We start from the raw sequence: 15,156 nt of genomic DNA, 5'->3' as shown, positions 1-15,156 counted from the left end.
TTTTCAGCTGACATTTGATGTAATTAAGTTAATTTAAATGTATTAACCTTGCGGGGTGATAATATATTGTTGATTTTTGACAGCCTAAATAATGATTGACGTGCGTGTCAAGCATGACGTTCCTGCCGCAGGTTCGGTGCCGCCTCCAGCTTGCGCTGTCGCCGGACTCGATGCTGAAAATCGTTAGCTCTGTAATCTGGAGACGTCTTCCTATCAAGTTTCCTCATAGGTTGAGCCCGAGGCTGATTATCGGCACTACCAATCAGTTTGTCGGATGCTCTCGGGGCCGAGGTCTTGCTCCTCGCACCCAGGCCTCCCCTCATCCCTTCTTCCCCTCTTCCCCCATTTCTCTCTCCAGACCTTCTGCTGCTCTCAGCAGTATGTCTGGCTCCATATTGAGAGCATCTATCAAAGCCGTGAGTGCCAGGAGACGCCTGGTTCCGACCAGAGCAGCGCTAACGCTGGTGAGTTCGGAGACGCCTCCCTGGATTTAAATCTCCCTGTTTTCAGATTGGAAGCCCGGGACTAAACAGGCGGTGTGGGGTTGTATTCAGTGCTGAATAAGTAGACGAGCGGGGGCGGGGGCGTTGGGTTTTCCATAGATTGGGAAAGAGAGCTGGGACTGAACGGAAGCAATGTTGGACTCCTGGAGGGGTGTCAGCCAGTATTTGTTTGCTGGCTGTTCGTCACAGGAGCTGGGTTTGTTTACGTGAGAGCAACTCCTTTGAACCAATTGCTAGGATGGGTGTCAACGAGGATGTTAGTGCTAGTTCGTCACAGGAGCTGGGTTTGTTTACGTTGAGAGCGACTCCTTTTGTCACGAACTGCTATGCTTTCAAAACCTTTTGTACGATGATCTGGTGTAGCTTTCTGGGTGGAACTCAGAAATGAGATGTGGATGAGCATGAGTTAAAGGAGCAAATGTGTAGGGAGAAAATAAATTGACGTTGGAGTAATAGGGTGATAATAGTGACATCTTCCCTAACATTGGTTGGGACTAAATGAGGCCGAATGTGTTGCGGGTGTCTAGTAAAGTTTTCACAAGCACCAAGGTGTCAATACATGGCCATTTGTTGGGAAATGAGACAGAATAGGTGACTACATTATTGTCACCAAACAATTGATACTAGAGCGTACGATCATCACAGCGATATTTGATTCTGCGCTTCGCGCTCCCTGAAGTACAAATCGAATTAAATATAATAAAAATTTAAATTATAAATCATAAATAGAAAAGGGGAAGCGAGGTAGTGCAAGTCAGGTCCGGATACTTGGAAGGTACGGCCCAGATCCAGGTCAGGATCTGTTCAGCAGTCTTATCACAGTTGGAAAGCTGTTCCCAAATCTGGCCGTACGAATCTTCATGCTCCCGAACCTTCTCCCGGAGGAAAGAGGGACAAAAAGTGTAAACACAAAATACACTGCAGATGCTGTGGTGAAATCAAGACGTACAAAAATGCTGGATGAACTCAGCAGGTCGGGCAGCATCCGTTGACATTCAACGGATGCTGCCCGACCTGCTGAGTTCATCCAGCTTTTTTGGACAAAAAGTGTGTTGGCTGGGTGGGTCGTGTCCTTGATTATCCTGGCAGCACTGCTCGGACAGTCTGCGGTGTAAAGTGAGCCCAAGGATGGAAGATTGGTTTGTGTTTGTGTTCACCATCTTCTGCAGCTTCTTCCGGTCTTGGACAGGACAACTTCCATACCAGGGTGTGGTGCACCCTAGAAGAATGCTTTCTACCGTGCACCTATAAAGGGTTTTAGGGGACAGGCCAAATTTCTTCAGCTTTCTCAGGAAGTAAAGGCGCTGGTGGGCCTTCTTGGCAGTGGACTCTGCTTGGTTAGACCTAGTCAGGTCATTTGTGATATTCACCCTGAGAAAGCTTTTGACCTGTTCCACCTGCGCACCACCAATGTAGATGGGGTTGTGCGGTCCGCTACTCCTTCTGAAGTCAACAACCAATTCCTTCATCTTCCTGATGTTGAGGGACAGGTTATTGTCTTTGCACTATGCCACCAGGTTCTTAATTTCCTCTCTGCACTCAGACTCATCATTACCCAAGATACGGCCTACAATTGTGGTGTCATCAGCAAACTTATATATTGAGTTCAGTGGAAACTTGCCTACCCAATCATGGGTGTACAGTGAGTACAGCAGGGGGCTGAGTACACAGCCTTGTGGGGCACCGGTGCTCAGAGTGATTGTAGGGGAGAGCTTGTCCCCTATTTTTACAGCCTGGGTCCTGTCTGTGAGGAAGTTGAAGATCCAGCTGCAGATCTGAGTGCTAAGACCCAGGTTCCGGAGCTTAGTAATCAGTTTATTTGGAATGATGGTATTAAAGGCAGAGCTGTAGTCAATGAAAAGGAGCTTTACATATGCGTCTTTATTCTCCAGGTGTTCTAAGGAGGAATGTAGTGCCAGAGAGATGGCATCTGCCATTGACCTGTTGCTCTGGTAGGTGAATTGCAAAGTGTCGAGGTTGACCGGTAAGCTATGGTTGATGTGTGCCATAACCAATCGCTCAAAGCACTTCATAGCAATTGATGTTAGGGCCACAGATCGGTAGTCATTCAGGCATACCACCTTGCTTTTCTTCGGCACCGGGATTATCATTGCCTTCTTAAAACACGAGGGGATCTTAGACTGAAGCAGGGAGCAGTTGAAGATGTCAGCAAACGCTCCAGCTAGCTTGCTTGCACAGGCCCGGAGAACCCGTCCCGGGACGCCATCTGGGCCCATCGCCTTCCTTGGATTTATCTTCAGGAAGGCTCTTCTAACGTCTTCCTCGGTGACAATCAATCTTGAAGCCACCAGGTCTGGTTCATCCAGGGGGGGCGGGACACTCCTCTTCTGTTCGAATCTTGCATAGAATACATTAAGTTCGTCAGGAAGAGAAGCACTACAGTTATTGATATTCCCAGCCTTTTCTTTGCGCCCAGCGATCTCATTTAGACTTTGCCATAGTCTACTGGCATCCCTCTGGTTAGCCTGGGCTTCCAACTTGGCTCAATATTGCCTCTTGGTACCCTTAATGACTTTCCGGAGTTCGCACCTGGATTCCATGTAGCGACTGATATCCCCGGACCTAAAAGCTACAGCTCTAGCCTTCAAAGGGGAAGTGAAGTGTCAGTTGCTTTTTCAGTGCCAGTAATTCTATTAGTTTTAAGGTGGTTATACAGGTTGAGTACCCCTTATCCAAATACCTCCAAAATACAACTTTTTGGAGCACTGACATAATGTTCACAGGCAATGTGCAGGTCCCTACACATCACAGACAGTCTGAGAAGTGACCTCACATATGTAATGAAGAGAAGTTAATGAAAAATAGAAAATCACCATATAAAGTGAAAAATGAATATCTTGATTGTGTATTGAAAGAGTGGATTCATCAGAGTGAATATATGCTGCTTAATGATATCCTGAGCATGAAACAAGCCAAGAACTATCATGACAAACTGAAAATTGAAGATAATTGTGAATATTCAGCAGGCTAATTGCAGGAGTTTAAGAAAAGGCACAGCATTGAATTTTTAAAGATTTATGGTAATAACACATCTGATCACAAAGCAGCAGAGAAATTATTGATGAGTTTGCTAAGATCATCACTGATGAAAATCGTAACAGGCTGAATGGCTGTATCAGTCCATATGCATTACAAACAAGTGTAAGACAAAGATGGCTAACCAGTACACATAACTCAGAGTCAGAAATGATGGCGATCTTAAGCTTAACTCGTTATATATTTCAAAATCCGAAACACTTCCGGCCCCATCCATTTCAGATAAGGGGTACTCAAATTGCACAACTATTTGTGACCAGTGCTAGTAACTCTATTACTTTTAGAACTGGTGCACAAGTTAAAGTTCTAAATTGGGGAATGGCTAATTTTAATGGCATCACAAGGGAACTTGCAAATGTTGTTTGGGAAAAGCTGTTTTGCAGGTGAAGGGACATTTGGTGAGTGGGAATCTTTTAATTGCAAGTTCAGGAGGGTATAGGGCCAACATGTTTCTATTAGATAGAAGAACAAGACTGGAGAGATTAGGGAAATCAGGCTGACAAAGGATATTAATGCTGTGTTTGGGAATAAAAGATTACTGGGATCAGGAGGATCCCCCAAGGAGCTTTAAGAGTCATAGGAGTACTTTTAAAAGGGAAATCAGCAGGACAAAACGAGGACATGAGACAGCTTTAACAGATAATCTGATCTTTAAATATTCTATAAGTGTATTAAGAACAAAAGGGTATCTAGGAAGAAAATGAGTCTGCTTAAGGATCAATGTGGTCCTATGTGTGTGGAGGCCATAAGTAAATATATCTCGTATGTATTTAATGTGGAGAAGGTCACAGAAGCTGGCGAGTTCAAGAGGGAATAGTGACGCCTTGATACGCGAGGAGGTGTTGGCGGTTTTACAGTGAATAATTTCCAGGGGCCCTACCAAGTGGCCTCCAAGAGGACCACAGCCTTCTTGGCAGGGTTTGGAGGCTTGCATGCCTCAATGAGCTGGAGAATTATGTTGACGTAGTCAGGGCCTTGTGTTTTGGCTCTTGGTAGGCTCACCCATGTCAGACAGATCAAAGGGTAGAGACCAGACGAAGAGTGTTCCACTAGTCCTTCAGTCGTGTTTTGTGGTTTCAGTTCATTGCTAACAACCCTGACTGGTCATAAAAAAAACTTAGCTGTGTAACAAGCAGTAACTAACTCACTAACTTACCAAGTGGGAATCCAGGGAAGAAGTTGCTGGTCCTTGGCAGAGATATTTGTATTATTGCAAGCCATAGGGGAAGTGGAAGACTGGATGGTAGCAAATATTAAACTATTATTTAAGAGGGGCTATGAGGACAAGTCAGGGAACCACAGATCAGAGGTGGGAAAGTTGCTTGAGTGGATTCTAAGGGACAGGATCTAATTACACTTGGAAAAGCAAGGACTGATAAGGATAGTCAGTAGGGGCTTTGTGCACGGACCATCATATCTCACAAATTTGAGTTTTTTTTTGAAAAGAAGATTGATGAGGGCATTGTAGTAGAGATTTTATATGTGGATTTTAGAAAGGCTTTTGATAAGGTCCCACGTGGTAGATTAGATCACATGGGATCCAGGGTTAACAAGCCAATTGGATACAAATTAGGCTTGGTGGTAGGAGGCAGGGAGTGATAATAGAGAGTTGTTTTCAGAGTGGAGGCCTATTACTACAGGGATCAGTGCTGGGTTCATTGTCTACCTGTATTAATGATTTGGGTGAGAATGTAACTGTAGCATGATTAGTAACTTTGCAAATAACATCAAAATTGATAGCTTAATGAACAGAGAAGGTTACCTAAGATTACAACAGTATCCAGACCAACTGGGAAAGTGAGGTAAAGACTTAACAGCTGGAATTTAACTTGGACAAGTGCAAAGTGTTGCATTTTGAAAAGGGAAACCAGGGCAGGACTTGAACAGTAAATGCAAAGGGCCTTGGAAAGTAGAACAGAGTAACGCAAGTGAGTAGTTCCCTGAAATTGGCGACACAAATAGGGTGATGAAGGAGGCGTCTGACATATATACTTCCATTAGTCAGGGCAATGAATATAAGGGTTAGGATATTACAACTGTACAAGAGGTCAGTAAGACTACTTTGTGTGTTGTGTGTAGTTCTGGTTGCACAGCAATTGGAGGAATATCCTTAAATGGGAAAGAATGCTGAAATGATTCACAAGGATGTTAACCTGGATTAGGCAGCTGAACTACAAGGATAAGTTGGGGCTTTTTTCCCTGGAGCAAGGAGGTGGAAGGGTGGCCAGTTAGAGGTTTATAAAATAATGAGGGCCATAGATAAAAGGTTGTAGTTTTTTTTTGCTCTACGATAGAGGACCTGAGATACAACTTTTCCACAGAGGGTGTTGGGTATATGAAATGAGCTTCAAGGGGGAAAGGGATAAAGGTGGGTAAAATTACAATATCTAAAATACATTTAGATAAGTAGATAGGAAAGATTTAGAGGTATACAAGCCAAATGCATGCATATGGGACTTGCTCAGTAAGCACCTTGGTCTGCATGGATGAATTGGGTATGGGGTCTCTTTCCGTGCTGCATAACTCTAACTTCACCCTGGACAGCAGATTTCCAGGTGACAGCTCTATTTCACAGTATGGGGGTGGAAACTTGTAGGGAGATGATTTTGGATATTTGTTCTTGTGGGGGAGAGAAGGAAGGAGGGATATTATGGTGGATGGAGCTATTGGAGATGGGTATTTGGGAGTGGTGGTGATGGGGGTCTGCTGGGGGCATAACAGGAACAGTGTTCTGGTGGAGGGGCCAGCCTAGTTGGGGTTAGGGCTTGGGGACCCGAGGGAGGAATATAAAATCTATATGCTCCTCTATTAAGGATTTGAAACTGTTGTATTCTAAAGCTGCTTAACTCTGCAGAACTTGTATTGCTGTCAGTGCTGTGTCAAATTATGGGATTCTTTGAGATGATCTGAAGTAATGTGATTGTGCTGCAGTGTTATTTTTCTTTGTTTAGTTCAGTTTTGACCTGCATACAGTCAGTTTTCTGAGCATCAAATCCACTTAACCACATTCTGAAATTTTTAGCACAGATCAGCATTGCAGTTGCAAAACTGTTGATTTAGCTAGCTAAAGTCTGCACATCATTAATTGTAGTCTTGACTAAATTTCTTGCTCTGGACACAACTATGTCAACTCCGTTCAGAAACTTATCAATTAGTCCTCCAACATAAGAGAAGTAGTTTGTGAGGAGACTAAGTCTGCAATAATATTGTAGGTGAGTGTGTAGAATGAGGGTGAGTAGGATATACTGTTCCAATGGGGGAATGTGAGGATATTCACTTTTGCAGAGAGGTTACTTAAATTTGTGAAACTAATGAAAGCTGTTAGATGACCTTGTACTGTAAACACAAATAGCATGTTGCTACAGTAGTAATTAAGGACAGATAGCATGTTGACCTTAATGGTAAGTAAGGTTGCAGTATGAAAGTAGTAGAGTCTTGCAGAAGCTGTATAGAGTTTTTGTTGGACCACACCTGGAGCACTGTACTATTCTTATAAGGAAGATAATACTTGCCTTGAAAGCAATGTGGAGAAGGCCCACAAGGCAAATTCTTGCATGATATGGCTGTTTAAGGGTCAGAGATTGAGTTAGTATGGGTTTACTAACTCATGGCATGGTCTCTGGATTAAGGATTTCTCGCTAAAGGCAAAAATTAGGAATTTTTTCTTCTGAATATCATGAATTTTTAGAAGACCTTGGGATGCTGAATTGTGGAATATATCCAAGGTCAAACTTAATTTTTGGTCTTTCAGTGATTAAAGGGTTTTGGAGGTTAACTGGAAGTAGAAATGATTCCAGCAGCTAGGTTACCTATCAATACTGAATGGCAGATCCAGCTCAAAGAGTTACTTGGCCTAATCCTCAAAGCAACAAATGTAACTTTAATATTTGGGTTAACAGCCGAATCAGAATCAGGTTTATTATCACTGGCATGTGACATGAAATTTGTTAACTTAGCAGCAGCAGTTCAATGCAATACATAATCTAGCAGAGAGGAAAAAAAAACATTATAATAAATAAACCAATTATGTATATTGAACAGATTTTTAAAAAATGTGCAAAAAACAAAAATACTGTATTTTTAAAAAGTGAGGTAGTGTCCAAAGCTTCAATGTCCATTTAGGAATCTGATGGCAGAAGGGAAGAAGCTGTTCCTGAATCGCTGAGTGTGTGCCTTCAGGCTTCTGTATCTCCTGCCTGATGGTAACAGTGAGAAAAGGGCATGTCCTGGGTGCTGGAGGTCCTTGATAATTGATGCTGCCTTTCTGAGACACCGCTCCCTAAAGATGTCCTGGGTACTTTGTAGGCTAGTGCCCAAGATGGAGCTGACTAGATTTACAGCCTTCTGCAGCTTCTTTCAGTCCTGTGCAATAGCCCCTCCATACCAGACAGTGATGCAGCCTGTCAGAATGCTGTCCATAGTGCAACTATAGAAGTTCTTGAGTGTATTTGTTGATATGCCAAATCTCTTCAAACTCCTAATGAAGTATAGCCGCTGTCTCGCCTTCTTTATGACTAGATCGATATGTTCGGATCAGGTTAGATCCTCAGAGATCTTGACACCGAGGAACTTGAAGCTGCCCATTCTCTCCATTTCTGATCCTTCTATGAGGATTGGTATGTGCTCCTTTGTCTTACCCTTCCTGAAGTCCACAATCAGCTAGCTCTTTTGTCTTACTGACATTGGGTGCCAGGTTGTGCTGTGGCACCATTTCACTAGTTGGCATATCTTATGCCTGTACGCCCCCTTGCCACCACCTGAGATTCTACTGAGATGGTTGTATCATCAGTAAATTTATAGATGATATTTGAACTATGCCTAGCCGCACAGTCATGGGTATAGAGAGAGTAGAGCAGAGGGCTAAGCACACACCCCTGAGGTGCCCCAGTGTTGATCGTCAGCAAGAAGGAAATGTTATCACCAATCCATACAGATTGTGGTCTTTCGGTTAGGAAGTCAAGGATCCAATTGCAGAGGGAATTACAGAGGCCCAATTTCTGCAACTTCTCAATCAGGATTGTGGGAATGATGGTATTAAATGCTGAGCTATAGTCAATGAACAGCATCCTGACGTAGGTGTGTGGAGAGCCATTGAGATTGCATCTGCCATTGACCTATTGTGGCGGTAGGCAAATTGCAATGGGTCCAGGTCCTTGTTGAGGCAGGAGTTCAGTCCAGTCGTAACCAACCTCTCAAAAGGTGATAATCATTAAGGCAGCCCACGTTATTCTTCTTGGGCACTGGTATAATTGTTGCCTTTTTGAAGTAAGTGGGAACTTCTGCCTGTAGCAGTGAGAGGTTGAAAATTCTCTTGAATACTCCTGCTGGTTGGTTGGCACAGGTTTTCAGAGCCTTACCAGGTACTCCATCAGGACCTTCTGCCTTGCGAGGGTTCACTCTCTTTAAATACAGTCTATCATCAACCTTTGAGACAGAGATCACAGGTGATTTGGTATCTACACCTATTGAGTGATGCAGGGATGATTCCTCATCCTAGTTTGAATCTGCAGCTGTGCACCTTTGCTTCATTGAGGATTGAGAAAAATTGGGATTTTAGTGTCACATTATAGTTGGTGAATGTGCATGTATCTAACTATTAGGTGAGGCCCAAGCATAGGTGATTTCAGGTCCAAAATAAGCACTAACTATGAAAAAAAAATTTATTGCGACTTAATCTAACAATATAATATTTTAGTAACGTATCTTGCTATTGAAATTGCAAGATTTTGAATTAAAAAATTTTTAAAAACACTTAAGCTGGCATGACTTTGACTTTGAAAGTATTATCTAAAGGTTAGGTTTGGAGTGTTCAGCCCGTATCCAGAGCTCAGAACCTTGTTAAATCAATGGGCTTGAGAAGAAAATAGATTTTGCAAATGCAGCGTGGGGGGGGACTGCTGTCTTGTGGAATATAATATGCATCCATTCTGTAGTCAGCTGAGGTGACTCTGCATTCATGCATAGAATGACTGGCCATGCTATTCACAGTTCTGTTTTGTGCTAAGTTGTGTACCTTCTGGCCTAGAAATTGCTCAAATACAGTCTTATTAATCAACTCATGAGCAGCTAACAAGTGAATACAAATTCTGATACAGTTTCAAATTGTGATTCAAGTTCAGCCTCATCATCAGCATAGCTACTCTTTTAAACTAGCTCCCAAAGATAATCTCTTATATGGATGCAAAATCATTAGTCTTTGATATTATCTGATAACTTGATTCAGAGGGACCTGCCTTACTCCAGGATGTAGTTCATAGATTTGCCAGAGAAATTAAATTGAACTGAGAGCCATAAGTGGTAAACTGGTCACTGGAGACCAGAACTGTTCCTTTGTGAGCCTTAATAAGTTCAAAGTAAATTTATTATCAAAGTACAAGTACATCATCATATGCAACCCTGTGATTAATTTTCTTATGAGTATTCACAGTAAACACAATAGAATCAATGAAAAACCACACCAGCAGGATAGACAAGTGTGCAAAAGACAGCAAATTGTAAATACAAAAAAGAAATAATAAATCAACTAATAAACAAACAATATTGAGAAAATGTGATGAAAAGTTCTTGAAAGTAAGTCCTTAGATTGTGGAAACAGTTCATTAATGGGAGTGAGTGAAGTTATCCCCTCTGGTTTGAAGTATAATAACTGTTCCTAAATCTGGTGGTGTGGGTTCTGAGGCTCTTGTGCCTCCATCCCAATGACAGCAGTGAGAAGAGAGCATGGCCTGGATGCAGGAGGACCTTGATGGGTGTTGCTTTCCTGCAACAGTGCTCAATGTAGATGCACTCAATGGTGGGGAGGTCTTTACCCACAATGGACAATCCACTACTTTCTGTAGGCTTTTCTGTTTGAGGGCATTGGTGTTCCCATATTAGGCCATGATGAACCCAGTCTCTCCATTGCTCTTAAAGCAACAAACCAGTAGTCTTGTGAAGAACTAGTTAAGCTTTGGGAAACTGACTAGAACCTTCAACTGAATTCAACTTGGAGTTACATTTATATTAATTACATTCTTATTAGTTTCTAAGTCATTGGTTCAATCAATCTGTAGCTAATACTTGTGGACTCAAATGCATTTGATGTTATGTCTCTGCTGCATTACACACACATTATTAACAAATATAAGTTCTAAATCTGTAATTACTTTTTTGTAGTTACCTTATAAATACTTGAATAGCATAAAGAAATTTCATATATCTATTCTGAAAGTTTGTTTCTATCCTATTAGTCATCAGTGTTTTTACAATGAGACAGTAATTACAGCTACAGCACATACTTTGAGAAAATAATTGGGAGCTAGCTTAAAAAAAGTTCTAGTCATCATTTGAACAAGCGAATTTCCACAGTGCATAGCCTAAAAAGAGGGATATTATAGTTACCAGCTTAAATGGAAACATAGTAATGAAGCTCTTCAATTGTATCGGAAATACAGTAAAATTAAAACCTACATTGAATTATTGTTTTCTCTCCTTACCCAGACCCCTCTGGCTGTTAATAAAGTTAAGCAACTGCTTCGGGAAAAGCCTGAATATGTAAGTATCATCGGGCATAATGTATTGTCAGAAATAGTTAAAGCTGTTGTTTCAGAAATTAGATTTTATCATAAATTCTACATTGATCGTTGGAATAAACATTCATTTTAAGTATTCCTATTTTAAGTATATCCATTTTAAAAAAATTGAAAAAGGAGTTAAGAAATTTTTTAGAAATATTATTTAATTGTGTAGAAAATTGCTGTTACTAAAGCTGAATTTGTAATAACCCATTTACAAGAGTGTGTTAAAATATGCTATTGAAATATATCTTAAGCATGTTTAAATATTTTCTATAGAACTGAAAATGTTGAAAAGTTTGAACAAAAAAAACATTTATCTTCTGTGATAGATTGGGTTGAAGATTGGAGTGCGAACCAGGGGTTGTAATGGTCTGTCCTATACTTTGGAATACACAAAGGAGAAAAGAGATTCAGATGAAGAAGTAATCCAGGATGGTAAGTAATCTTATTATGTACATTTCTTAAAATATTTTCCATCAATTTTGTTACATTGGTTGTGTATTGTGATACTTTGTAAATACTTTAGCATACACTGCACATTTGATCTGGATCACATTTCCTCACATTTTCAAAATCTGACAAATGCTGCTAAGGAATTAATAGATATTGTCAAAGAAACTGTCGTTTGCTTCTTCTTGTAGCTTTGGTGGAGTTTTTAGAATCTATTAAAATGACCTAAAAACTGAGCATTTAGAAATAAAACTCAAATGTAAACAGTTACCTTGAAATCATGGCAACACTCCTTCCTGGTCCAGGTTTCCCCCCGCTATCCGAAGGTAGAGCGTTCCTATGAATCCATTCGTAAGCCGAAATGTTGTAAAGTGAAGAAGCAATTACCATTAATTTATATGGAGAAAAATTTTGAGCGTTCCCAGACCCAAAAAAAACGCTACCAAATCATACCAAATAACACATAAAATCTAAAATAACACGAACATATAGTAAAAGCAGGAATGATATGATAAATACATAGCCTATATGAATTAGAAATATTGTATGTACAGTGTGGTTTCACTTACCAGAATCAGCAAGACGAGCCAAAACTGATTTGTAGGAAAAAATTGGCACATACACACATACGAACGTAAACGTATGCGCGCACACCTGCCTGCGCAAGGCTTCACTGGTCATGGTAGTCTTTCTTGGGGTGAATACACATTTAAGGCGGGTGTCTTTTTTTCATAACAGCAAAAATCCTCTTTCGGTCAGCAAAGACGGGTATTAATGTAGGTCTTTCAAAACAGCGAGGTGTCATAAAAGCAAACGTTTGAAAAACGGGAGCCACCTGTATTGAGATTTGCCATGGACAGCTTTATAGCTGGGACCTGGTTTGATACTCAGATGATGCCTCCAGGGGGCAGCATATGGATAACTATTCAGACTTGTCAAAACTTGATCCTGGGGTGTGTGGGGATTCTAGTGGTAATTCTGTTGTACTGTATACAAAAAACTAAATGTACATTTGAACTTTTCCCATGGCAGTCATATAATGCTTTAATTTTCTCTTTTGAGGTGTACGAATATTCATTGAAAAGAAAGCGCAGTTGACACTCCTAGGAACAGAAATGGACTACACAGAAAATAAACTTGCAAGTGAATTTGTCTTTCACAATCCCAACATAAAAGGAACCTGTGGTTGTGGAGAAAGTTTTCATGTTTAATGGGAACCAACAATTTTTCTTGAACATTATTGTGGGCATTGTGTGTGGTGAGGCACTGATATTCCATTTTAGGCCATTGAGTGTAGCTAAATCTTTATTGTAACTTCAAGGGAGAAGAAACTGAATTGCATCCCTGATGGTATGTAGCCACTAACAGTGGATCTTTCTCTTGAGGGGAAACTTTGCACAAGGAGTTATTGTGTTGAATAAGATACTATTTTTTTTGTTCAATTGTCAAACCATGGTAGTGTTAACTTTATTAACTGTGCAATGAGTGAACTGCCTGGATCAGATAAATACAACTGCTTTTCATCTGAAAAAAGAAAATCTTTTATTTGGTATTATCAAATGTACACTATGTCATAGTCAGATATTTAGAAAAATAGAATTGGTTTATCATTCAGCTTTATTAATGTAGATTCTGAATTCTCATAGGCTACGATTAGCTCCATGTTGCTGTTTCTTTTTCAAGTTCCACAAGTCATTTTTTCTTTTTATAGAAGGAGGTGTATTTGGTAACAAAGCCTAAAGTTCACTTTTTTTTTAAGATCCTGGTACAAAAGTCTCCAGACTGTTAGTGATGTTTGGAAATTTTGCTCTCCACTACCAACTACTAAGAATGTGCAAGAATATAAATTTGACGTTGGAACCCAAGTTTAGTATCTATGTTGTACTTTGCCTGCACAACATCGCCACCAAATCAAAATTCAAGATTGTTCCTAGAAGCTATCGGAGTTGTTCAGAACTGGAAAGTTTTTTTTTAAATCAGGTAAAAACGCATGTGAGATGAAGATATTACAGTAAGACTATCTGCTTTGTTATTTAAATCTCATGACCAAGAAGGTCAAATATTATGTTCTTCCTAGTAGAGGACTGTAAATCAATGAGAATTTGTATAAAGTGTATTTTTAAATAATTGAAAATTTAATTATTTTGTACCTTAATGCGCACATTATAATTTTTGTCATGAGTTTTTGTAATGTGTTGATTCATATTTTGTTTATTATTTTTAAGTTCGTATTTTCTGAAGTGGAAGTCTTCTGTTGGTAGCATTGTGTAGCATCTGAAGTTTAATGTGGATCTGACTGACTGATGGAGCAGGAAAAAATTGTCAATGTTGGTAAACTAAGACAAATTATCCATTAATTTAGGTTAAACCATTTAGGTGTGCCCGCATTTAAGTGTTAAATTTCCATTGACTCATATATCATATTTCATGTTTTTATTTTTGAAATTTGGCCCACTTACATTGTGAAACAAATTCTGTAACATCATAAATCAGTGTCTGCATATGCATTTTTAGAGGGTTTTCATGTGAATTTTATTTATGATTCAAGCATTTTACTCAAAGTAGGTGTAAAATGCTTCATCTTTCCACAAGTCTGCAGGTCATCCTTCAGCAAGCTGTAGCACTTGCTTAGCCCCCCAATCAGGGTCACGTGAAGCCATGGGAGCAGGTGGTAGATGGTCATGTGAGCAGCTGGTGCATATCACAAGTGCTAGTTATGCAACCACTGATGCCAGGCAAACAATCACTAAAGAGTTCTGATAATGGCTGGGATCACCCATCCTGTAAAGATACTGCCCAGAAGAACTCAATGGCAAACCACCTTGGTAGAAAAATTTGCCAAGAACAATCATGGTCAAGACCATGATCACCCACGTCATACGATATGGCACGTAATGAAGGTGACTCATTGGAAAGATCCGTAGATGTAATGTTATTTTTGTGGACTAAGTGTGCAGTTGGCTTTCAGACAGAAAGATAGGCAATGCTAATCATTTATGTTGCTGGACATGCACTTTTTGTGGCATAATCTTCCCTGCTTTGCAGAAGGAAACACTGCTGTAACAGCCAAACTGTAACCTGGAACTTAGAAATTTGAAGGTTGCTTACAAATCATATTGAAATTGCCATCACTCATATTCTTAGATGGTACCTTGGAATTGATGTCTAACTTCCCTTCCAGTTCTTTAGATTCTGGAGTAGATGATAATGCCTTTGTGGATCCGCAGACTCTTTCACGTTTGGGATAGTAGGTGCTTGAGGGGAATGAAGAGGTTGGTAGTTCAAGTTGCCCGGATTCCACCACTTATGCTAACCACCTGTGAGAACTAGTAGCATGGGCTCAAGGATCTATTAGGAATGCTCCCTCTGACCTTTGTGTGTCTGTGGACCAGGGATTCTTAGGAGTCAGTAAGGTTGTTGAATATCTTTCCCAAGGAGGTTTTAAACATATACTTTAATCTGTTCTTTTATTTTCATGGTAATCTATTCCTGCACAAGAGACACACACAAAATGCCGGTGGAACACAGCAGGCAAGGCAGCATCTATAAGGAGAAGCACTGTTGATGTTTCGGGCCGAGATCCTTCGACA

At 40.4% G+C, this 15,156-nt stretch overlaps 1 protein-coding gene across 1 annotated transcript; it reads left to right on the top strand.

The window, feature by feature from the left end:
- The first annotated feature begins 98 nt into the window (after positions 1-98).
- On the top strand, positions 99-13,747 carry LOC132394101 (iron-sulfur cluster assembly 1 homolog, mitochondrial-like). The gene is made up of 4 exons (XM_059969849.1): positions 99-464; positions 11,040-11,093; positions 11,446-11,551; positions 12,629-13,747. Exons 1-4 carry the CDS (start codon positions 114-116, stop codon positions 12,775-12,777), a joined length of 660 nt encoding a protein of 219 aa, XP_059825832.1. The 5' UTR covers positions 99-113; the 3' UTR covers positions 12,778-13,747.
- Positions 13,748-15,156: the final 1,409 nt, after the last annotated feature.

The sequence above is a fragment of the Hypanus sabinus genome, chromosome 5 (genome assembly GCF_030144855.1).
Source record: "Hypanus sabinus isolate sHypSab1 chromosome 5, sHypSab1.hap1, whole genome shotgun sequence".
Lineage (NCBI taxonomy): Eukaryota > Metazoa > Chordata > Chondrichthyes > Myliobatiformes > Dasyatidae > Hypanus > Hypanus sabinus.
Note: the sequence above shows the minus strand (reverse complement) of the source record. Positions and strands in the feature narration are given on the sequence as shown.

Bases quoted from the DNA above. Each gene is read 5' to 3' on its own strand.
- LOC132394101 (XM_059969849.1), top strand. From the start codon at position 114: ATGACGTTCCTGCCGCAGGTTCGGTGCCGCCTCCAGCTTGCGCTGTCG. The intron at 465-11,039 runs GTGAGTTCGGAG...CTCCTTACCCAG, and splicing joins CCAGAGCAGCGCTAACGCTG to ACCCCTCTGGCTGTTAATAA. The intron at 11,094-11,445 runs GTAAGTATCATC...CTTCTGTGATAG, and splicing joins TTCGGGAAAAGCCTGAATAT to ATTGGGTTGAAGATTGGAGT.